General features: G+C 36.5%; 2 protein-coding genes and 1 long non-coding RNA gene across 7 annotated transcripts in view; 1 reads left to right on the top strand and 2 right to left on the bottom strand.

The window, feature by feature from the left end:
* Positions 1-26,380, bottom strand: part of LOC139982960 (uncharacterized) — a 499,934-nt gene that overhangs the window by 356,846 nt on the left and 116,708 nt on the right. The gene's annotated exons all lie outside the window — the stretch shown is intronic.
* The window catches only part of LOC139982964 (neuronal acetylcholine receptor subunit alpha-9-like), a 136,710-nt gene continuing 127,411 nt past the window's right edge, over positions 17,082-26,380 (bottom strand). For all 5 annotated transcript variants that reach the window (XM_071996210.1, XM_071996209.1, XM_071996213.1 and 2 more), the window contains 4 exons: positions 21,199-21,308; positions 20,444-20,633; positions 19,243-19,594; positions 17,082-18,267 (listed from right to left, as the gene is read on the bottom strand). In XM_071996210.1, the coding sequence (XP_071852311.1) occupies positions 17,714-18,267; positions 19,243-19,594; positions 20,444-20,633; positions 21,199-21,308 (1,206 nt within the window). In that variant the 3' untranslated portion in view covers positions 17,082-17,713. The remainder of the gene's footprint in view (positions 18,268-19,242; positions 19,595-20,443; positions 20,634-21,198; positions 21,309-26,380) is intronic.
* Positions 21,490-26,140, top strand: LOC139982970 (uncharacterized). The gene is made up of 3 exons (XR_011798451.1): positions 21,490-22,092; positions 23,788-24,008; positions 24,719-26,140. It is a non-coding gene; the product is annotated as an uncharacterized lncRNA (long non-coding RNA).

Below are 26,380 nucleotides of genomic sequence, written 5' to 3' on the forward strand. Positions count from 1 at the left end.
TATTATTAGCACTGATTAGTTTCTTACTTCTTGGTATGTGACATAGCAAGTCTTAAGTTATATCTAAGTTTGTTTGTTTTTTTTTTTTCTCTTCGTTATAAGCCATATATTTTAGGAAGCAGGACACTTCGCCCAACAACCATTTCGCCCAACTGCCATTTCGCCCAACCAGCCTGGTCATTTCGCCCAACCAGCCTGGTCATTTCGCCCAACCAGCCTGGTCATTTCGCCCAACCAGCCTGGTCATTTCGCCCAACCAGTCTGGTCATTTCGCCCAACCTTGATTAAATATGATATTTCAAAAGGAAACGTTCGGGAATTGTTAACGTTACAGGATACGAACCGAATATTAAGGAAACTTGAGGATTGATCAGTGTTTTAGGGGTTAGGTTTGATATAGTAAACGTTCGGGAATTGTTAACGTTACGGGATACGAACCGAGTATTAAGGAAACTTGAAGTCGTGGTTAAATTGATTACATATGTGATCACAAATGTGGTTATATTGATAAAGTGGCTACATTGATTAAATATAGTAACTCAATATTACGGACGGTTTTATGTATATTTTTTTCAATTTAATAAGGAAACGTTCGGGAATTGTTAGTCAGTAGGATGGATCAGTGTTTTAGGGGTTAGGCTTGATAGGTTTTTATGAAGACCGATAACCGGTAACCTTCGATGGGTCTTAAAACATTGATGTAAACCGCAATACCGTTAAGCAATAATATTGCCAGCCGTTCATTGAGATGTAAGTGTCCAACAACTATAACATCATCACTAGGACGTCCCAAAGTCCTCTCCGTCTTAACAGCACGCCGCACTGCATTTTATAACCCCGAGAGGGATTGCTTTCCCTCTTTCTCACCCCAACCCTCCCGATCAACCTACACCTCTGACACCATTCATTTAACGTCGCTTCGTCAGCAGAGCAGATGAATCCCCACACACATCACCACAACCAGTGGAAAGATTATGCTGTGTGCTTCCATGCATGGTAAGTCACTGTGTTCATTTGTATCAGAGATGAAGATTTCGCTTCATATATCGGTGGAGAGCACACGCCGATGAAATTACAAAACAGTGATCAATGACTTGCATGTGTTACCCCGTTAAGAATGATTTACACATCGTTCTACCACCAACCCAAATATGTCTCAGTAAAGCTTTCACCTCCTCTATACACTGAGCAGCCAATAATTAGGAAACCTGGACCACGCCATGAAACAGTTCCTGCGCGCATCGCCTAAAATATCAGTAGTGAAAGATGTGTATTTGGAGCTTCTTAATACACATTTCATACAGTGCGTACTGTGTATAAAGTAATAAATAAAATAACCAATGGGTTCTAAATAGGGGTATATAGTCTACGACAGAGTCAGAGAAGCAGTGGTGGATAATACAAGTAATCTTATTTCAATAAAGTGTCAACTTTTCTTGACACAGTGCAAATCAAAGCGATACAAAATGACTGAGCAATTGGGAATTTTGGGTAATTGGTTTTCGCCCTCGTAAAACTCGGAATATAAAGCATAATTCATGACAAATAAAACTATAAATGAAAATGACTGTCAAAAATGTGGTGGATGCATGTCGACCCGCTTAACGTATATTAAATAGTTTTACCTACTACCCATACCTAAAACTCATTGATTGTAACAATCGTCAGAATCTATTAGCTTCCGCACTGCTGTATTACATACCACTGAAACTTGTTTAAGTCTCATCTATCAAAACGGCTGGACTACTTAGCTCATCAGAAGCAACCCAAAATTCAACGAACAAAATTCAGTATAAAAATAACGTTTTTTCAAGGGCAAATGGTGTCGGATATCATCCATGAAGGGGGTGGGGCGGGGGAAGGTGATCCTTATTTTTATGAGAATGTTCTTTGGTTGAGTAATTATAATTTCGAAAACAATTATGGACTTACATTAACAGAAGACTGAACTGATGTAACGAAACCACATAAATTTAACCGCATGATAATTGTCTTTTAAAACAGAGATAAAGAAACATTAGTAGCATTAACAACCACACAACAACGGTGCAACGTACATAATATCGTCACGCAACATTAGTTTCTCAAACAACAGTGATCGTGACAACGAAATTATTTCAAGGACGAAATTGGGGGTCCATGAATGTGTTCGTAAAAATGTATCATTTTATATTGCAAAAGTTGCAAAAGTAGGAGGAGGGTGAAGGGCAGAGGGGAAGTGAATAGCAGTCAGTAGTGTTAAAATATTATCACGATAGATGTGCTACCATATAGTATTACTCTCCTTTTTACATCTTCTGTCTATTTTCCCCTTGAAATGTGATACATTCGCAAAGTTGGTTTGGTCTGAATATACAAATTCATCAAAGTGCAACGTTATTTGTTCCTTCTTCTTCTAAGCATATGCAATTCCTCTGGGAATTCATGATTTTAATATGCATTAAGAAAAACAAAAGACAACTTCAACACAGTTGTCATGATTACATCATTCACACTGCTGTTGCCAGATGCATTCACAAATATTATCCCCAAATTGAAAATATTCATATCTTCGCGATATCATATTTTTTAAGTATACCTGCCCGTGTTTGGCAAAAATATGTTGACGGTTATTGATCATCAGTCATGCCTAGAATAAACGGTGCAGCGATGTCATATAGGTCTTATCTAGTTCCGCGAAAGTGGACGACTTGCAGTCTTTGAAAATATTTGAGAAAGCCATTGGGGAATCTCGAACACTTCTGGGCAAAGTACCAGTGCATTCCGTGTTTCAAATATAATGTGACATATTATAACTAACAAGTGGTTCTTTAACCACTCCTGTAACGAGCACAGTTTACCTTACAAAATGTTTCCTTGCGTTTGTTTGACAACTTTTACACATGCACGTCTAGTAATCAACCAATCAGAAGGCTTCTTTGAGATAAATTTAATCACGTCTGCTAAACCAAATTTGAGCTTTGAGCCGCTTTAAAATTGTATCCAATCTCCGAAATTAAATATATACAGGACTTACAAATTAGATTTTTTTCGTAATTAATTGGAGACTATATCTCTTTCAACATATTTTCACAACCAGTACAAAGATTGAGAACGTTAGAACTTAAAAAAAGGATCGATCATGCGCATTAGGAACAGGAGCCGTATCTACGGCTCTGTTTGTACCCAGAACTTAGACACACCCTATTAGGAACGGTATGACAGCGCCCACTGACAAAACGGTGAAGATCCATGTTTGCAGAAATTAATGCGTTATAACAATCAAATGCTAATGGGTTATCACAGCTAAATCAACATATGCATTAATGTGCATGCATTATCTCCTTTTTTTCTCCCTCTTTTCTACTACCTTTTCTACGGGTTTTTAAGGAAGGTTTGATTTAGTTTGCCCTTTAAAACCTTTTGAAATAATTGTAAATCTATCACTTAACTTTCAATGTGATAGGTTATAAAGTGCTCCGTTTACATGTGCTGTCCACTCGGTGAGTATAAATATAAACTGAACCCTCGTCCAGTTCAACAGTGTCAACAAGGGTAGTGTAATTTTGTTTAAAGCTTGACCAAGGATAACTCAATTACAATCTTAAGTAAGTAAATAGCCTGGAAAAAGACCTCACAAGTATTGACGTCACTCAACTATACAGTATCAATTAGTGACAAATATCACGTTTATCAAAATATCACTAGGTAACATTGAATATATCAAGGAAATGAAATGCAGAATAACAAAATAAACCCTAAAATCAGGAATTTTTAAAAGGATGGAAAAGCACAGGAGACAAAAATGATCAACGGGTATAGATGGCACATGCACAAAAAATCGGAAATGAATATCATGTTCTGAATTAATTACCGTACTGGTTGTTATTTGTGTTGTCTATGGCATTTTTCGTCTTCCGCTTCGAGGGGTTGGGTGTAGGACTCCCTGATTAAAGGTTACAGTCAATTTTGATATGCCGAAAAACGTTAAACATGTCCCTGCTCCCATTGTGCGTATGAGTGAGAGGATATAATTCTGTCTACAAGACCGATGAGTGGCTATATGCGAAATACTGTAAAGTCAAGTCAATTTTTTTCATGTTATTTACCATTGATTCAAATTTACTTTCTGTTATGTTTGTTTTCATTTATTTATGTTTTGTATATTTTCTTGTAGCAAATCAGTAGCCTGTCAGCGGACACAGCTGAATTAAATAATGAGAACTGTAAGATATATGCTATAGGTATAGTGCCCATATTGAGGGGAAAAAACAAAGATGTTGTGTCATTGAAGTAGGCGTGACATGACAGAAATCAGGTATAAGTATGCAAGTTATCGATCTAAAGTCGTTAGTTTTAAATCCATAGAAAGGACCAAGCAGCATATTGCTCTGTTATGATTGTATAAAGTGTAGTTTCTGAAGGAATTTCTTAGAAGAATACTTTCCCTTTTAGCGTTCCTTCCATTTCATGGCGGTTAGTTCTTGGCATCAACGTAATCTCTAATCCTCCATGACTTGAACGGAATACAAAGAATGTTTCTATAGTTTACAAGTTCTCATTGGTTTTCATTCCTTTTGACACTTCCAACACTTACAATAATTTGTAAAATGTCCATTTTTATCAAGATTAAAATTGTTGCATGAATAAGGGTCAGGTGATAAAGTTAAAGATAGCTGGGGGGGGGGGGCGGGGTCTCTGTTGGCCCTTAGTCTAATTACATATACAACATTTTTGTTAAATATTGTAAAAAAGAGTTCTGGATGAAAGACAAATGATAGACAAAATAAGAGTTCAGGATGAATTATGTCAATTATTTCGAACCCACACTCTATGAGAGGTGACGCGAATACCTCTTTTCAAATCAATAGGAGGAGGAAACTTAATTTTAATAACTTATACTTTATAGAGATTTTAGCTGCTGATAGAGTCGAACATGTCACTGCTGTATGGGTTGAAAACAGTCATTGAAGGGGGCATATACACGCAAATGCCGTAGTTTCAGAGGACCAATAAACACATCAAGTCACTGCAGACTAAACAAAGTCTTGTAGTTGACGAATTCCCGATCCCCGTGTTTCCCAAATCTACTTGCATAAACTCAAAGGCCTATGAATCCTGTTTCAGGTTAGAATTACTGTGTTATTTCCAGCCCATCATATCCTTAAATAAGATTAGTCACATGAAGTTAACGTGTTTGACTTAATAAGTATTGTCCTTTCCTCATTCAAAAAGGTCTTGAAATGTGAATAGGTATTGTTTGTTGAAATTTTAGACTTAATCCCAGTTCATGATCGTCTGCATCGAATATAGTTGTAAAGGGAAACAACTTACAGCTAGAAATCTCCTGTGAGCACAATCTTAAGCAATCTTTTGTGCATAAGAAGATTTCACGGAATCCGTTTTTCTTTACTGCCTGCTTCCAAGTCATCGATAGTATCGGGCATAAGCCAACTGTACATTTACGTCTTGAGAGGAAACGAAATTCTTACTGCTTTGCTGCAGTGTATACAAGGACATTGAAACGTGAGCTTGTTGTTAACAAATATGTTCAGATCCGTTTTTCTAATGGGAGTAGAACAGGATGAATAGAGATTTCGTTGAAGGCAGTTTCATTCACTGCTACCAATAGATTGTAGCCTACAAACAATACCAAATTAAGCTCGTAGAAGGTTAACTCGTCTAATGGCTCAGTTGGTAGAGCAGTGGACTGGAAACCCTGATGAACCGAGTTCGACTCCATCAATGGTTGGTTAAACACGTTTAAATTTTCTTTTTCTATTTCAGTAGTCGACGCTGAAGTCTTGATATATTAATTCAACCATTTCAATTACTAGCTAATGTGGTGGCCGATGTGGTGAAGAGGGTGACGAAAGACTTATTCCTCGTCGGTCGTGTAAATCGTGGCTAGGGTTCAAGACAGGCCTCTGGCGATAATACCATTGGCTGTAGGTATGGTGCTTTTTGTGGCCTAGGATCCCGTGCCATGTCTCCCTTGTTGTCGCAAAAGAACCCGGGGGGATGCGCAGAAGGTCGGTCATATCGACCAGAAGCGTACTAGGTGGCGTGCGTGAATCCTTGCCTTTGGCCAGAGGTGGTGACATCTCTGCGACCGGCATGCTTGCAGCCACCGTCCACTGAATACGAGGCCTGATGAGGCGCTATTCTCCTAAGAGTGAATCTACGGATGCTTTTAATTGCCATAAAATTATTTTGTATTAAAAACAAACCTGTTTCAAACTAGCGCCATCGAATTCATTTAAAGATCCTTTTTTGTCACTCTGAAGGTGGAATGGATTTCATTGTAATGGGTTATTTGTGGTAAGTCAAGCACACACAAACACATTAAAACAGTCATGAGGTTCACAGGGGTTTGCAGGAACTTTATTAAACTCATTGTTTGACATAAATTGAAATAAATGTGTTGGTAAAGATTTACACAACCTACGCTAAAACATGCATTATAATCGTTGCAATATAAGAAACATACAAGCCAGCAAGACTATGAAATAAAATTGTAATATACATAGAATTCAAAATATATTTAACTTTGTGAGAACACCAAAGTATACAATTGTCAATGTGGTCCCATTCCTAGCCGCAGTGTTGTAGCAAACTCTCATAGAGGATATTTAGTTTCGGAAACTGAGTGATTTTTAAGAACTTTGTTTGAGATTCACAAACAAAAATTACCCCGTATTATGTTTTGATAACTTCAGCAACAAAATTAGCTTTGATATGCCGTGGACCGTTACTAAACACTGCTCTCGGTCTAGCTATGTTTGTATAGCACATTTACTTATTTTATGTTTGTTTTTTTGGAATGACCCTTGAAATATTTTTGGTTCATCTTTAAAGTGACTAGACTTTTAGTTTATTACACAGCCCATCACACTAGTTCATCGGTTGCATTACAAAACTCAATGGGAGATATTAAGATTATTATGGTCTCAAATGACATGTTTATAATTTATTACAAATTTATTAAGGACAAATGATGTCGATTGCCATCCAAGGGTGCTCTGTTGCCCATATGAATATTAACCTAAAAAACAACCGTATATTAACTATAAGCACTGCAGTGAGAAGCCGACGTCACCATCAAGTTAGCGTTAACGAATATTCCAGAAATAAAGTACATTTAACGATACATATCTTGAAAATACTAGAGAACATTATTGCATTAAAAGATGTCTGTTTTCTTTTATTATAACATCTTTAGACCAAATTTTTTCTCTTATTCATTATTTAATTATTTAAGTAAGTTATCAAGTTACAGCAAAATCTACCTGTCGAACATTGTCCCATGATTGATTACCGGGGGTATTTTTTTAAGAAAAGTCAGGAAAGAATCTGGGCACGAAAACCAAACTACCGAACGTCTGATCCGCTCTCAACCCCAGTCCCTTGCATCGATACTGTGACTGTGTATAATCATTCCCCTTAAAAGGAAACATATACTACACATGATCTTTGGGGATGTCTTCAACTCTTCGGTCTATATGTTCGTTGTACATGTCTTGGGATAAAACTAGTTTGATCTCGGATGAATGTTATCTGATTCCTTGTTCTTTATTCTATTTGTTTTACTAGTCAATGGACTACATTCTGATGAACAATGAAAAGATGAAGAAAACTGCCGTTAATGAAATACCAATTAGCCCCGGTTATGTCCAACACGTAACACACTGATGGATTTTACGAACCACATCTTCCTTATTGGAAACAAGGGTATAACAATAGAGAGAGATTAATGCCATTCAAGTGTTGCAGTTTGCTTTCATATTACTTAAACCTGTACAAAAGGATGTTTACGCTATGTGAGCAGTCCAAAATTTACAGTGGACGTTTAGCGTTTTAACCGGCTTCCGGCAACACGTATCAACCATTCAATTGATGACTATATATCGACGAAAAGACATTAAGCACAAGGACATTAATATCCTACATGTGAGGCTCGTTTGAATCCATTATTATTATTTGCTGTAAAAAAAACCTTGCAAGCAGTTTCTTTCCAGCAATCTGGGAAATCAAACTCGATAGCTTCGAGGAAATTTAAGGTCCCTGAAAAAACACCGTGTAATGGTATCTCCTCGGTAGGACCAGGGATGATAATATAAGATAATTCCTTTTATGGGTTCCAAATGAGAAAAATAGAAGACTATAAATAAATTCGACCTCGACCTCGTTTATAGTTCATCTATCTATAACCGCTTCGAAATGTACAGCATGGTTAGTTAGGTAACGAAATTATGTCATTTATAAACCAAGGTATTAAACTGATTTTCTTATTATAAAAGTTTGTTTATTTACAATGATATCGCCTTTGACAGAAAGTGAAATAATCTGGAAACAAATTATATCAGATAGTTCAATTTCACGGGGTACTGTGAAACGGGGGACAGTGAAACGTCAAGCAGATTGAAACGAGATGGTAATATTAACAAAGCTGTACCCATTCAAACAGTACAACAAACCCCATTAAATTCGTTATACACAAATGATTTGTGTGCATGTGCTTGAACCGACACATCAATGAGGGACCTGTGTTTGAACACACACCTAGAAGTTCGGGGGGGGGGCAATTTTTTTAATTGGGGACATCTAGGTGTCCTGTAATTGAGTTATGTATTCAAACAGTGTGTTCTGTGATATCTGAAACACAAAATAAGTTTCAAGTTCAAGTTTCAGGTTTAGAGTCTTGTTTCAGGGCCAAGGCCTTCTCACACGACTTTACAACTTATCCCTGGTCATTGGTAACTTGTCGAACCTACACACCAAAGTGTGCACAATCCAATCAATCTCTCCTGGGGCACCACAGTGCACCACCACCACGTGTCCCCCGGGGGACTTCCCATAGGGTGCAGCCACAAACAGGCGCAAACAACTATATTTACAAGTTACCTCGCAAGTCCCCATTAATACACCTGGGTGAAGAGAGGCAATGGAGATAAAGCGCCTTGCCCAAGGACACAACGTAATGATCTGGCCAGGGCTCGAACCTGTAATCCTTGGATCACTAGTCCACTGCCTTAACCAACGCCCTCACAAATACACTAAAATTAGTGTATAACAGGATAGAATAGCGCCCTCTTAAAATGTTGCAGTTGAGGTTGTATGTTCAGATTACTGGTAATTTGTAGGCTAAAGTTTTAGGGGTTGACGAAGGGTGCGGTTAGCTGTGGCGTGCCTTCGACCTGGCCTTCAAACTACAAAAATGGGCAGGTGAAGGTTCAGTTTTATTTGATCATCTTTTTAGTATCTATCCAATTGCATGAAACTTTGGCCATTGTGTATCCCGACTGAACTGCAATTACTGCACTGTCCAGTACAGGCTATGCTAGATATTGAGGATTGAAGGCCCGATTAAGTTAACAAGACTCTACCGATACCCACCAGTCTAGCTATACGTATTTTAGTGTAATGTTCTGCACTGGATTAAGCCATCAAAAGCAACATTTCATCCTTCCATGACGCCAAATGTGCTCCCACTCTTCTTGGTGATGACTTTTCCCCTGATACCAGACGTCAATGCTATATCATATCCAGCTTGAACCATATTGCACTTTCCTCATCCCCACATGACCCATTTTATCCAACCCATTTTAGAAACAGATTGGTGAGGCACCACTGAACTTTGTCAAGCATTTGATACAAGAGAACATGGGGTGATTTAAGCACTCCTCTGTGCTTCAAATGTATCCTTAGAATATGGTATATGGGGCTTGAAGTTTACATAACTAGATGAGCATACGATGAAGCAATATTGGTATATGATAATACATGTACATTTATGAATGGAATGATATAGAATGCACCATCATATCACACTCATTTAACTATTCATATTATAAAGTGACAAATGTTATATAGTAACAAATGTTATATCCATAATATCACATTTGTAGATATATCCATGAATTGAGTGCCGATATAGTCATAATATCACAATCTGAAATACAACATATAAATTCAAGAAGGAATGGCGGATATTGATAACGAAGACATTTTGGAAGTAAAAAACAGAATTTTAGTTTTAAAATATTAAAGTCTAATTGGAAAGGAATGATTTGTGTACTAATTTGTCAGTATTGTTTTCAAATACTCAGCTTTAAAATACAAATTTCCAAAATGCTCCATTCATGCTAATTATTTACAAGTACTTTAGAATGTGACCGTTGTTGTGCCCCACAAAAGTATCAGACTATTCTTGTACTTCATAAGATTGACTTTCAATGTTGTTTAAGTATGAAGTTTAATATTGTATTTCTACGTTACACCTGCCCTCACCCAACCACCTGCCCTCCCCAACCCGAATCCCATGTACTCAGACATACATAGCCTAAAAAGCACCATCCATAGATGCACATATACATACACAGGTCAACATTATTGCCTTAGTATTGGCTGTGTCATTACCAAGCAATCTAAAACAATTATTGGAGGAACCATGAAACGATTCACGTGACGAGGAGTTAACAGGAACTTCCGCAATTATAACAATTATATATGTTTTAATTGCTCACTCTTTGTTTTATTTTGTTTTTGAGTAACACCAGGCGTATCCTACGAGTGGGAAGTTCCTCTTTTAAGTACTGTATCTATTTTACAAAATATTTGAGGGAATTATATTACTGAAGCCAACAAACAACCCTTCATTCAGTGTTTAAAACGTATTTGTTAGTGTAAAGTTCCCACAGCCCTGTGTTTGTAGTTACGAGGCACTACAACAATGTTATACAGTGTGTTTTTCTTCTGCTCGTGTCTTAGAAAGTGGAAATCCTACCTAGGTCGCTGGTGGTAACTCACCTCAGCGGAGGGGTATATGGTAATGAAATATCATAGGAGTATCGGCCATGTGATGGGCAGATATTGGGCAATTCACAACAAACCGTTCCATAAAAAGAACTGCGGATGATGAATGCAAATATCGTTATGAGCTAAGGCCTACGTTAGAACCTAGCTATAGTTGTACTGTTGCATATTGACTGATATCCTGCTAGAGTAACTAACTTGGGTGGACATATATTACTGTAATAAGCTAAACCATAATCGAGAATATGTTTTCCACATTCTTCACCATATTGATTTCACTCAGGAAGTTATTAAAAATGACCCTGGACGTGTCCACAAATGTGAATGAGTGATTATTAACATTGCACGAAAAATTATTACGCATGCGCGTGGAAAACGATAATTATTACAACTCAAGTAGCTATTTATACTATTTAGATGCATCTACCATCAATCATCGCTCTGTTTATCTGCAAGGGTGACTATGGCGCAAGCAAAAGAAAATCTCGAGTCGCGTGATTCCCTAGTGTTCACGCTACAAGCTTGATTGACTAGTTAGCTAGGATACACCCCAAGCGCGGAGAGTCCTATTAGCTTGCTACAGTGCAGGCATAAGCGAGGAGATCCCCTTGTATTTTCAAATACGAAGAACGCTTCAGAAAGCCTTGTTTATGGATGTATCCAGATATTATTTCGAAGCTGATTGCTTACAATGAAATCATATACATATTCATCCTCATCGAAAGTGAAATTTCATCGGAGGAAACAGAATAAAATGCTATAAAATTTGACTCAACTCACTTACTTTATATATGGGTTAAAATAGATATCTCTGCTCAAATATTACGTAATGCTGATGTCAATATTTCCATTTTAACTAATTTTTCTGTTGTGTTGTGTATATTTGTATAGAAAAGCACTGTTGATGAAGACTTTTAGGATGATACAGTAAAACATGTCAATCGATCAAATGACCCGGATGCTCACCTGTATGAATTAACATGTAATTACCAGAAGATATCAGATCTAAAACTGTTCACGTGGTATATCTATCATAGGACTGCGAACTATCTTATTTTGGGGGGCGTGTCTTCTTTGGGGGAAATGACTTGATATTTATACAAATATAGACCTAAATGTATGCACTTTGAGTTGTAACGAGTACATCACTATACCACCGCATTTCTCCTTTGAAGTTACTAAAAGCGATGGAGGGGGGGGGGGGTTGGAGTGTAAATGTACATTAACCATTCACATGTAACTATTATCACAATTTTGTATGATACCTAATTTTATCCGAGCCATGTCCGTTACATTACTAAGCATTTAACCGTCCAAAGATGTAACTGTTTAGTCCTTTGCCATGAAACTGCCAGATCAAGAAGAAGAAACTTACGTTGTCTTCACGACCCCAGCTCCCTTCCTCCCCGGCACCTTATGAGCGCCTTATACTCTTATACTGTATAAGTGTTATGTTTGTAGAATAATTAATGTTATTCAATTGTAAATCAGTAAAATACAATAGTATATTCTATGTTGAATTTCTCTACGACTATACCATATACTCGATCGTTATGGTGAAATATTGAAACATTATTATATAACTATATAATCGCCCCATCCCTCTACCCTCCCCACCTACCATCTCCCCTTCCCCACCACCCTCCAACTCGTGTACCATGGCCGATTGCATTAGGCATAAACAGTCTGAACTTAGATTTAAATTATGAAGACGTAGGCAATCCATGGAGTGGTAATAGCGCGTACTACAATGTAGTCACATGACTGTTAGGTTGTCATCACTGCGTCATATACGTATCGAGTGTTAGTGACCGTGTTAGGTGGATTTGGCGAAACACCATTTGAAACTTTGAACCTCATCGACCTCATGCATGGTCATTGATATTTGACCTCTGGCCGATGATGACATAATTCAATGAGGCTCTGCATCCAATTCTTACATACACAGATATTAGTCAAGAGCCGGGTCCCGGGGACAATGACGTCATCACACCACCTTTTTTGCACTCCTCATATTTCGTAAAGTACCGTATATTATGAGGAAGAAAATGTACAATTTTTATTCCATCCTCTATATCTGCACCAAATTCCTACACACACACACACACACAGATGAATCGAATGCCAGGTCGGTTCCCAGAGACAATTAAATCACCACACAACCTTTCTTTGCACTCCTCATTGTTCGTATAGTACCGTGTATTATGAGGATAACAATATACAATTTTTTCATCTCCTATATTTTCTCGTGCCCTAGGCTGTAGGTCCCCTAAACACCTACATCCCCCCGTCGGGCCTCAAACACCAACCGAGTTTGAAGCACATCGGGGTTACGATTTAATTAAGATAAGTTATCGACAATTACATTTCGTATTTTATTTTGTTATTCATTGGAAACATTGAAAGGACTCGTCAACTTAATCGTTCCCTGTGCTGTTATGGTAAATTGATATATTAGAGTATGTTTTAGAGACATTACCTCTCCTATAGAGACCGATTCTGGTATAACACCAGATTTTTACCAAATCAACACCAGTTGCAGTTTATCCAAACAAATTGAAACGTAAACTCGTGAAGACTTTAAACTAATTACACAAGGTTACTGCTTTCTCTTTGCTACATATTTAACGTCATAATGCTAGTCTTACTTAAGGCCAACTAAACATAAAGCTTTCTATGAGTGTTCTAAACTAAATTTTATATCGTGCACGTCTGACTTGTGTGTATATTTCTTGGTCTAAAAGTAGGTCTAAACACATAGTGTACAAGAACATTTGCAGTCAAATTAGTCACTGTTGCTAAATTCAGTTTCGAGAACGGAGCAAAGCAGGGCCGTATAAAGACATAAACGGCTCTGGGGAAGGAGAGACACCTGACCCAGTTTTGTAAAAACCCTTAAAAGTGCGCATGTTGCTGTTGCGCTAACCTGACCATTTGTTACTTTGGTTAGACATTAAGCATAATGTAATTACAGCTACTTCTTTGCTGGGAATTTGTTTCTGAAATGTTATTTAAAATAGCCTTCATCTTTAAAAAAAATAGTATATATATAACTGTCATTGAGAGCGTATGACACACGCTCTACCATTTTATAGAGTGCACCCTGGTGGTTTAGAATCTGACAGTGTACACAGATTTAAAAAAAAAAAAAAACATGAAATATCCCCAATCATTTTTTTCGCGTTCAGTTTAACTTTATTAGTTCCTTCAGCAACTTCAAATCTAACGTAGAAGGCTTCTGCGATCAAAGAGAGGGTTTGCGTTACGATGGGTTTTCAGGTAAGAAAACATGTTGAGTGTTGGATAAATGAATGCATTTTCATTAAGAAAACTCCTTTCGTTTTGATGGCTGTAAAATGTCCTCACGGAGTAATGACATTACAAAAGTCATTGGACCAAATTTTTGATTTGATTAGCATCGATCTGAATGGATTACCATCCTATTATTTCTTTTACTTCCTTGCTAGGCTTAACCTATACAGCGCAAACGTGGTTGAAACCTAACTAATATTACACTACACATACTTTTGTAGAAAGTAAATCTGTCATGTATATAATTTACTGCAATTACACACACCACGGACATTTTGCTACATGCGTGAGTGCTGGGTGCTTTTGTGGAGGATTGTCTTAGTGATCATTACTAGTACCGACGGCCTGTACTTGATACAGACTTTCAACACTATTTCCCATGGTTTCTTTTTCAGACTTTACGTTGTTAGACCTGAAGGCTATTCGTTTTCCCTTAACATGACGTCCGATTATCCTTACAGCATGTGTGACCAATCATGATTCACTGGACTAACAAATAACGCGTTATCAACCAGCAACTGAGCTGTGCTGTATAACCACGAACCTATAACTTCAAATCGAAACTTAATGGGAAAAGAGACATTTTCGTGCAGGAATTTTTATATCCGGTCCGATCCCGCAATGGGATCATTCCGGAGGATTTGGCCGATACCGGTAGGTAGGTAAACAATCTGCTATGCATTTCGAAGAATGTTTTTATTTGGCTGTGGACACAGATATTTAACATGGGAGTTCCTGTTGAGTTGCTTGAATGTTTACTTAAACTTGATTTTAACAGTCATACCACTAAATAAAACAAAGAACAGACTAGTTTAGGAGGGGGGGGGGGGGGTGGTAAGGCTAGCTGCTAGCGAGAGTGCCTTCTAAGAAATAAATGAGGAGAACTGAGGTTTGTTAGGACAGTAGTGAAAGTTGGTAATTGTTTGGCTTAGAAGGAGGGTTTTAATATAGAGGTTTTTAGTTTAGTGTTTATTTTAGAGTATGCTATTACGGTATATTTTAGAAAAGTAAATATTTTGGTAGGGTTTGCAGATTTTAAAGCAAGCGAGCGACGGTGAATTCAAAATTGCCAGCATTTAGCTGCGTTTTTGTCGCAGTGAGGTTTAAAGGAAAGTTTATGGTTAAACTTGACCCCGAGGAAATTTGCTCTATCAGTGTTACGATGGGTAGATTTAATAGGGATACAGCAGTACAAATTGTTTTTTAGGCGTGCATTTGGGTAACTGCGTGCTGCTATTTAAACACAACAGGGTTGATTTTAACATGCCATCTGCTGCACCAATTCTACAAGTGAATATTAACTTTATGGATATGTTTTACTGTATGTGTAGGGGTGTAGCCAGTGTTTCAGATGGCGGGGTCGTCTGCCTATAGGCTGAAATAGGTTGAAATTGCTATAGTTGTAAATGGGAATATGAAGGTTTTTGACAAGTATGAAATAGAGTAGAAAGCTACAAACTGCAACTTGTATCGTTCCGACATGAAGGTGAATGGGGTAACATGAATAATTTTGATAAAAGTTCCTAATTTTACGGTTACTAAAAAAAAAGGAAAGAAATCGAGTTATGTTTGCGATTAGATTTAAGTTTAACAGTTTATAACGATTTCCATTGTACCAAGCCTTATTAAATGTTTTTATTCCGCAACTAAGAACAGGGCAGAAGTGTTGTATTTTTAGCAAAGCCAATATGGATTTGCTCAGACAAGCGATTTAGGTGGTTCTGTGTATTCGGACATGGTAATGGTTGAAGTAAAGTTGTTTATATCAAGATATTTATTGACACGATAATCAATTATACTTTACAAAGATCTTATCAAGTGATGGGAGACGATTGGGCGGTACTTAGTCGGGTTTGTAAGATCTTTATTTGTTTTGGATATGAGAATGACATGACACGAGTAATATAATGGTTGTACTCGATGGGCCACAGATTGAAACACGAATTTTTTAGTGATAACAATTGATGAAAAATTAAATTGGACAGAACACGTTCATAATACCTGTAATAGAATTTCAAATTCTAATGACATTATAAATAGACTAAAACCATTTTACCCCAGAGTGCATTCTTAACATTACATAACACACGTGTGCTCCTTAATTGAAATAAAGTCTCCTTTTGTGGGGATGTATTAACAGAACAACACTGGAAAGCTTATATAGACTACATAAACGTGTTACTCGTAATATTTGTAATACCTATTTAAGATGTAATACTACACCTCTCTTTACAGAGCATATAATACTTACTCTCTTTGACCTATATCATTATCAACTTGGAATACTTTTATATAAATTTCACAAAGGTAAACTCCCAGAAGCTTTCAATGTAGTAACGCAGAATACCATGCCTTAACACTCGTTATAAGCATGGAAAGTAGAAAATTAACTTGAAACTTCCAAAGGGTGGTAAAACGAACAGTAAACGGAGCGGATAGGTTTGTTAAACACGGGAATTATATTATTGCCGATACGGTTCTTTAGAATATTTTTGAGCAATATGTAGGGAATCCTATAAAGAAAGGAAGAGGAAGTAATTTTTTAGTGCAGTTTTCCAGTCCTGTAGGGTTAAGGGGCTATTTTGGGCAGTCAAAGTTGAAGGGTTTGGGATGAATTTGCGATTTGAAATGACACTGCGATAGATCTTGTGTTTAAACTCATTGTCAATATGGTTGGGCTCGTGAGGTTTAAAGGTATTATTGAAATAAATGTCTAGAATTTTAATTTTGGTCTTTAATTTTAATATGAATCTTGTCGATTTTGTTTTTGTTCCCTAGGTTTGAGATATTGAACATACTTTTTATACGGTGAGACAGACGTAATGAGTTATTGACACATGGGTCGGTAGAGACAACAACAGTGCACCATGTCTTCTTTGATTTGGCAGCTTTCAATTTGGTCATTCTGCTTTCCATATGATATGTCCCTTTAGTAGACTAATGTAGAAATATATTTGATAGTTTAAAACTATAAATTAAAGTTATAAGATTGCATTCTTTTATTTAGTGCTACATATACTACCTAACAAATATTAATGATATTTACAAAGGAATATCTTCAAGCAATGCATCCAATATTTCATGTTCTATAAAATGGAGAGATTATAGTATTGATAGAAAATCATATATGAGATACTTTTCACTTCTCAATTTACGTTTTGATTGATCTAAAAGAATGTGACCAAATATAACAAGTAGTTTATAAAATAATAATCTACGTTGAAAGGCTGTAAAGTAAACAAGGTTATTCTTAATACAAGCCTTCCTGCTTAAATAATCATTACTCATTTTGTAACATATTTTATTAATTTTCGAACCGATAAACATATGAAGTGTTACCTGTTAATAATTTAAAAGTTTAGTACATATAATAGATCTTGGTCAAATGTTCTACTTGATCCAGTGTGCGGTGTAACTTCTTTGTTCATCAAATACACAACACAACAGAAAGCTACATTGTTGGCTCGTTCATTTTTAATTACATTATAAAAAGCAAATGTTTCAGAAAGTTTAGTTCTTTTAAAACAGATTGTCTTCAGTTGCCTTGGAGCTCTCACACTTTCTAGCAGGTGCATATGGTATATCTTAATTGTACGTACAATGGTTATTAGTTGTTCAAACTTAAACGCATATAAACGTTGATCCCACCTATGGCTAAGAAAAAGACAATGGCTACAGCTCTCTTGATATTAAACCACGTCAGCTTTTGTATCACGTTTTGAGTGCGTGTACTTCCGTCTTTCACCTTAACAGGTTCAGGGATGTTTGAGCCACTTGGAATCACTTCAGAACTTTCTTTGTCAAGATTTGTGTGTTTGGTTTCCGATACGGTGTCGTCGCTGGAATTTGCCTTTGGTGAGACCTTACGATTAGTAATTTGTATATGTTCAGGAGTGTTTGAGCAACTTGGATTATCTTCAGAACTTTCGATGTCAAGATTTGTGTTTTTGGTTTCCGATACGTTGTCGTGGCTGGAATTAGTCATTTCTATATACTGTTTCTTCTTATGTCTGTTGTGCCAGGACTCCTTCTTCTTGAGGTAAAATTGATTGAGGTTCGTCATTTTGGAGACAACGCAACTGTCATCTTCTGTGACCATATTTATTACAGAAAAAAACGTTACCACAGCTACTGCAATAGTTAAAATCGCAATGGATTGACCTGAAAAAGTCATAGAAAAATACATACACAATATTTAAGGTTAAAACATGTGCTTTATGCACATCTGTTTATATATTATATCTCCTCGTTTTTCTTGACATACACACTGAATCAACCATTTTCTTATCTAGTAGGAATATTTTTGAGACACCAAAATGTATATATCGAGAGAAAAAAATGACAATCCAAAATATGTCAAAAAACAGAGACAAAAATCAGAGAAATACCGGCAAAATTATATCTTGACAAACGAAACAAGAAAAACACTTTCAATGACCACAAAGGGTTATCTTAAAATATATCCTTGAAGGGCGCCATGGTTTCGATATTTTGTTATTTGGTTTTCGAGTAATGACCAAAATGCAATATTACCTATGTTGTCTAAAGTTAATCACGTCACAAACACGCAACAGTCAAGTCCCTTGGTCTTAGGGTTTAAGCGGACTTCGTGATATAATTTGTGTTCACAACACATTAACTAACATAACTTATTTTACCCTATACCTCCGCACGGGTAAGCACACTCACTGTGTTACCACTTGTTACAAACAATACTGCGCATTAATTCATCAAGTTTCAGGTCAGTGCTACCAATGATGAAAGGTGGGAAGAATTGTAGATTCTTTATTTTATCGGTTGATGAACGAGCACAATGTCTCAACCCCAATATACACACTTGATTAAAGAGTGGTCATTTTATTGAAGCCATATATTATATTAAATTGTATATTCGAATCCAGCGTAGAATGACAGATTCCGGGGTGGTCAAGTGATAGTGCACAGAAATAATTGCATGATCCCAAAGTCGCTTCAAGCATTGGGATTTTACGTCTAACTTGAGCAATATTAATCTTTTTTTTTAAATGTGTTAATAAATTTTGTGGATGGATATTTCTGATATAAATACCCTAATATATAATATAAGGGTGGAACCGCTAACGGTGCATGGGGGGGGGGGGGGGGGACTGTACTTACCCACTTTAGAGAAAGCAGTATCAGGAAGTACTTGGTATAGTGTCCCAAGTTGAATGATTAAAGCCAGAAGGCACATCACACCAAACGCTGGTCCGTTGCTGTCTCCTCTTGGAAAGCAGATAGTAAACCCACTCAACAATGATATAAATATGTTTGGTATCACAAAGGTGTACATGCCGAAGTTTGTGTCAAGTCTTTCCAAAGTGGCGATGTACCGAACATATGATTGGTTTTGAAGGTATTGGTGGCATCTGTAGAGGGAGTCATTACCTCCAAGACCAGTAAATGTTAAACGCCAAGTAAGATGCTCAATTTCACATGGATCCATCTTGCCCAAAATTTGTAGTTTTTGCTGTATAGTTAAAGTGTGAAAGACCAAAATAAGTCCGATGCTTCAAAGAAACTTGTTTAATTCCAGAGTTACATTTAAGAAAAGTATCGCAAAAGGGTAAAAGAATAGGAATAGGAATTGGAAAAGGAATAGGGATAGCGATAGGGATAGGGATAAGGATAGGGATAGGGATAGGGATAGGGATAGGGGAACAGGGATAGGGATAAGGATAAGGATAGGAATAGGGATAGGGATAGGGATAGGGATTGGGAGAGGGATATGGATAGGGATAGGGATAGCGATAGGAATATGGATAGGGATAGGGGAATAGGGAATAGAGAAATAATAAAGAAGAATAAAAAGAAGAATCAGTAAGTATGATATTTACTTTGACGTTTTACAACGTTCTGAGCAAAATTGCTACAATACTGAACTACACATTATGTTTGTGTAACCACATTGATCCCCTACTCCAGTTAGAACGTACAAAAGCGATAATGCTTTGAGTTATTGGACAAAACAGTTTCACGAAACGTTGAAACGTTGGAACGTTTTATCTCAACGACGGAAAAGTATGTTAAGAGACAAGTTTTACAGATGTGTTTCTAGTTATCAGATCCTTCAGTGTTGATATTGATATCTGCATCAATATTCTTCCGCACGAAGCAAAATAAAAATAACAGTTCCAAATGAAACAAAACTAATTGTACTCAAGGCAAAAGCAAAATCAGAAAACGATATTCATGATTTCTAACAGAATTATGCAACCGTACCTTATTTTAGTCAACTAGTAATCAATTTTATGTATTGTTTACAATTAAATTGCTTTCTCTGTGTTCATTACGCTTGAAACGATAGTTCAAAATTTACCTCATTGTCCTGGTGCAGCCAAGTTGTAAACGTAACGTCACAAGTGTGTTTGTCTTTTGGGAAGTTATCCACGTTTATCGAGCAAAACGTTCTCGTTGACGCAATGGTAACCCACTTTACTTTACCAGTGTTACGAACTTTTACAATATCGGTCTCTGTTTGAAAACTTACATCGCTGTGTTTTGATAGTCTGAGAACAAACAACAATAACAGGCAACACATTGATGATACAAAAATATAAGCATCCAAGAATTCAATCTCTGCAAGGAAACTGGGTCGATGTGATAAAGTGGACTGTGTATTTGTTCATTCCTGGTAAGTAACTTTTTATCGTTTTGATGACATAGTAATTGTCTGTTGGCATTGGGAGAAAGTACACGAATTGAAATTGTTTCAATTATGCTTGGCTTTGAGGATTTCACAAGTTCGAAAATAAAACGAAAAAGAGACGGACGGAAAATGTTTACGGATTATGATTTGTGGTCAGCGAGTATTTGATAACCTCCGAGGGTAATTCAAAGAGAATAGAGGCACAAGTATGAATTGATTTTAATGAAAGAGTTTGAGTCAAGCCTCAAAGGATGACAGTGAAGAATTATGTTTGACCTACCATTGCTTTTTACATTTGGATAGACACCGTGTGATATAAACCTTTCTAATTCCTTGATATATGCTTGACCAATTATGAAACGTATGTCGCATGTTAAAGCACAGTCATTGAATTAATAAAAACCAGCAAGCAAATGGTCTCTTACCTTTCATACAGAATCAATTCCGGTCGCCATATTTCAGTGAGGGGAAGTTCTATGTAGTCTAAATCATCGTATTCATCAGGATTCCACGAAAGGCGAAAGTCATACCAAGTCTGTATGTATATATATATATATATATATATATATATATATATATATATATATATATATATATATATATATATATATATATATATATATATATATATATATATATATATATATATATATATATATATATATATATATATATATATATATATATATATATATATATATATATATATATATATATATATATATATATATATATATATATATATATATATATAGCACTGGATTGGTATTTACGTTTACTTCTCCAAGTTGGTGCTTAGGTTTACCTGAGGTGAAATGATTGGATCAACTTGAAATTTTACATCAGTATACCTTATGGTACTAGGACTGCATATCAGTCGTTATAAGTTGCTACCTACTTTTTGGGTCATTTGGCAAGGAAAAATCCAATTGGTCAAACCCTTACGGTAAACCTAAGTCTTGCTCTCAAAGTATATCCCCCAGTTGGTATATAAGTTGACCTGACGTACAGGCATCCGTAGTTTTCTTGACAGCGGCAGTAGCCTGTATTCAGTGTATACGCTCTACACTGTGTACACTGTATACGCCAGGGCTAACGCTAAAGCATACCCGTCGGCTGCATTGCATGCAACCCAATAACAGTTTCGGCTAATATAAGATGATGTGTAGTATCTGTTTCCTCTCGATGCAAGGGGACTGGGCTTGAGATCGGGTCAGTCGTTCGCCGGGTAGTTTGGTTTTCGTGCCCAGGTTCTTTCCTTGTTGACTTTTTCTTAAAAAAGTACCGTTAAAACGAAAACGTCTCACCAACAACTTCAGGTAAGGTCCATGAGATTAGTCAATAAAGTTTGGTGATATTAATAACGTTGATATTATAACGTTGTTGCATACAGCTTCACGTTATTTGTTCATACCCATATTTCAATACTATAGTCTAGACTAGCTTCTAGCCTAAAACTTGTAAGGCCTAGCCTACGTTCGGCTGTAGCCTAGGGCCATAGTCCAAGTCCTAACACTACCTTAGCATTGGGTCAAGGGTAAACTGGTCTGTAGTTTGAGCTACAAATTAATACCAACTGCTAGAGAAATTAGATTTCAAGTAGGTCAGCTTAACTTCTTAGCCTACTGTGCATGTATGTATCATATATGGCCTTAGATTTTGCTGGACAATTATGTTACTGTACATTGCCCTAATCATGACCAGATACTGTAGCATGGTGGGCTTATAATTGACGCACTTAAGGATTTGATCAATGATATCTATCAAGGAAAAATCCAAATCACTCAACTGTATGTGTTTTTCATATGTGTAGTTCCTCAGAAATGTTCTAATCTCAAAATATTTAAGGTTCTGTGCTTATGCACCGTACAATTGAGCAGAATTTGACCACAAAATGTCTGCCGTGTCAAGTTCTTTCATACCCCTAAATTGACACATTCGTCGATAAGCTAACTGTAGTGTAGGCCTTGGTATACATCCATTGACTTTAGATGCTGTTTGCTATGCTCTGAGCCTCTAAGCTCTGACAGGTCATGTCCCAGAGAGTAGTGTTCTCATATTGAGGTAATGTTGGGTATTTTAAGGGTGTAAGATTTCCAAATGGCCAAAAAATGTGCAAAACTGGGGGGAGGGTGTTAAAAGCTTAAAAAATACCACAATTTGGTCAGCAAATACCTCAAATGGATTCAAACTCATGAAATATGTAATTCTGTTTGGCTGCAAAAAAGTTTAGGTGGCCTGCTGTATCGTTGCTAGTAATAATTTAAGGTGCGTCAATTACGGGGGTGCGTCAATTATGAAGCCTTTACTATACTGTACAGTAGCTATGCCTAGATTATTATAGACTGAAGTCACCATGCCAATGTAATTTACAAGTAGCCTGTATTGAATAAAAGATTCTATAATTGCTAGAACTTTTCAAAAAGTTCTTGGAAGTGTTTACTCTCCAAAATATTCTCAGACATTCTAGACACCACTGTACTGTAAGATGTCTGAATATCCCAGTGAGGGTATCAATAAAAACAGTTAAAGGATATAATACTAGAAAATCCAGCATCAAATTTGGGCCAATGCAGAATACCTTTAATCTAAGTCTCTCAAGTGATGCATTGTGTTTCAAGTGTCTTATTTATAACTAGCCAAAATGTGTACAAAATAACAATGCCATGCATCCAAAAGGTTATTGAGTCAGTACATTTCCATAATGTAACTATTACAAAAGCTGAGTGCACCTAATTAAAAGTTACCATCCTCCAAAAATCTATATAACACAAAAATTTGATAAAGCCTTCTATCCCCTCCCTTGCATATACTGTAAGTCATTTTGTTAAGTCTATTTAGATCCATAAGTAATACCAAGTTGACTAAATGTGCAATATTCAGTGTTTAAGATCTGAGCTCTGTATTGGCCCAAAATATATTGGAGAGAAGTGTACAATAAAACTTGAAATAATGCACATCTACACTCTGACCATTTGATATTTATTTCATTGGCACTGTTAATGTTTTCTCAGACAAATTTGATGATCAACATTCTCAATCTCAAGATGAATGACAACAGCCCACTATCCAAGGGAATAACACTGTACGATGTAGCTGCCATGCAGTGAAAAAGTCAATGTTGGAACAACAGCAATCATAGCTAGAGCACAGATGCCGTCTGGGACAGACTGATGTGGTGACCTACTGCATCATTGACAGCAAAATGGAAGATATTTTCTGAATTAATCAAAAAGTAAGTTAATATTCTGTAGGTTTGACATCGCATAAACTTGATACCATAGGACTCTATTATCTCAAATACGAGTAACATCTGAGGTAATTTATTCCAAAGTTATGGAATGAAGAAAGAAACAATCAGAAGGGATGAAAACTTTTGTATGATCTGGTTAATGTGGTGGTATCTTTTCCTCTATCTCCATAGTATTTAACTACACTAGAGCTATATCCACTCACTGGTTTTTAATCTTAAAGGTCAATGCAAGACAACACCAAATTGTCAGGCTAGGTCCACATAAAATGTACATGCATATTTAAATTTTGAAATCTTTACAATTGGTAAAGCTTGAATGACTTGCAACTTTTAAAAGCACTTGCTATGGTAGGGAGCTGTTTCAGCTCCAATTGAATGCATGGCTGCATAAATAAAATGTGTAATGTTGTATACAAGGCAAGATGAATCAAGAATTAATGGGCCCACAATGGGATGGATAAACGAATTGAAATTTACAGTGAAAATAGTATATATGAAAGGTTGTGAGATGATTAAAATATTGGCTGAATTACAAGAGATTTAGTTTTGTAAAGCAGTTCATTGTTTTCTTCATTTGTAGAGTGTGAGGTCTATTCGGTAATCGCAAAACATTCCAAGCTATATTGCGCGTGCTATAACTGGGACCAAATCAGCATATCTTTAAGAGAAAGCTTTTCTTTTTGTACCAACAGATGGATAGATCTACAGGCTAATACAGCAAAGGATATGCTCTAATTAGAAATGCCAGGCAAGATTATCACACAGTTTACAGTGGGGTGAATACAATCATCAACCAAGCTTTTCATCATGCTGTACATAGTGGTATACAGTAGCTCCTTGTTGGGCTTATCAATTAAAAGCTTGCATAGAAGCCGATGCCAAGCAAAGCAAAAGTATGTCCTGTAAATCGCGAAGTAGATTCACACATCTCATGTATATCCTCTGGGACACAGCACATCTTTCAATGGAGTTAGGAAGTTGCTGGGAATAGTTGTTGGATTGGCACAGTAATGTAGTAGCAGTAACAGAAAACTAACTAGTTCCAGGATATGTTACACTGTTACACCATATAAAAGATAGAGGAAATTAATATTATAAGCTTCAAGCAGACAGAACCAAGAGAATGCAGACCAGTCTTCATGGGAAGTCTTCTACATATTTAACTGTATAAATGGACTCATTCTTTTGCAATGTACTTCTTGAAATATTTTAGTTTGGTGACATTGTGGCACTACATGTTTTTGTAAGTATTAGGGAACATTTGCAGCTGCTTGTCAAGCACATGGAACTTGTTATACAACTGAAGTGGTCCTGATGCTTAAGTGTTGAGGTTACTGGATATTTTGCTGCCTTACCTTGCTTTAACTGTTCTTAAATGCATTTCTCATGTTTTAAGATGTTTTAATTTTGTATTCCAAGCAAGATCAGCAAGCCATAGTACAGTAATTTTCAACAACCACCACACAGATACTTGTGCAGGACTAAGGGTATTTGTTAAGCAGATTACTATTATAAAAATCTTTCAAACTTTTATCCCTCAAAATCTCCAGGGGTACACCGCATTGTTCCTGAACCACAGTTTCACAATTCTACAAGTGGGGTTCAGGGGTTATGCTATGGGAAAAGTTTACAATGTTAGGCCTGACTTAATTACTGAAAGCTTGTGGTCTTTTATTACACCAAGAACCAGTTTATTCTTTAAACAAAATTAAATTATTTCCCCTCAAAATTGAGGGGAGTGAATACAGCAAAGGCACATGCAACTAGCACCGATGTCATGGAAACCTAGTGCAGCCCAATGAAACATATTGTAAAACCACAACATTTGTAACTATAGGTATGAAATTGTGCAATCCAGGGGTATTGTGTATAATTTTGTCCCTCCAAGCATGGAAACTCCATGATATTGTGGAAATTTGCATTGGTTACGGTATTGGATACATGTGCCTATACTGGTAAGTCTAGATAAATACTTGAGGTATAAGTTAGTTCCCAAAATGTTTCTCATGTATGAGAGAGGTCAGTAAATTGAGGTAATGTAATAGTGCAAGTATCCTGGTTTATGTGAAATAAATCTTGTGGAAAATATAAACTGGGATTGAAATTACAATCAACTGCTTGAATATGATTGTACAATTTTTATTGTGTCTCGTCTTTTAATATCATGCTAATCTCCACTACAGTATGTGTTTGGTAATAAGCCAGATTTCTGGGTAGAAGTTTAAAAAAGCAAATCGTCAACAATTTTTGATGAATTTTAAGCAATCACATTCACTGCCTCTATCTCTGTTTATGTTTTGAGTCAGCAACACAGTATACTGTACAGTAGTGTACAGAAAGGGACACTTTCTGTT

This window comes from Apostichopus japonicus, chromosome 16 (genome assembly GCF_037975245.1).
Source record: "Apostichopus japonicus isolate 1M-3 chromosome 16, ASM3797524v1, whole genome shotgun sequence".
Classification (NCBI taxonomy): domain Eukaryota; kingdom Metazoa; phylum Echinodermata; class Holothuroidea; order Aspidochirotida; family Stichopodidae; genus Apostichopus; species Apostichopus japonicus.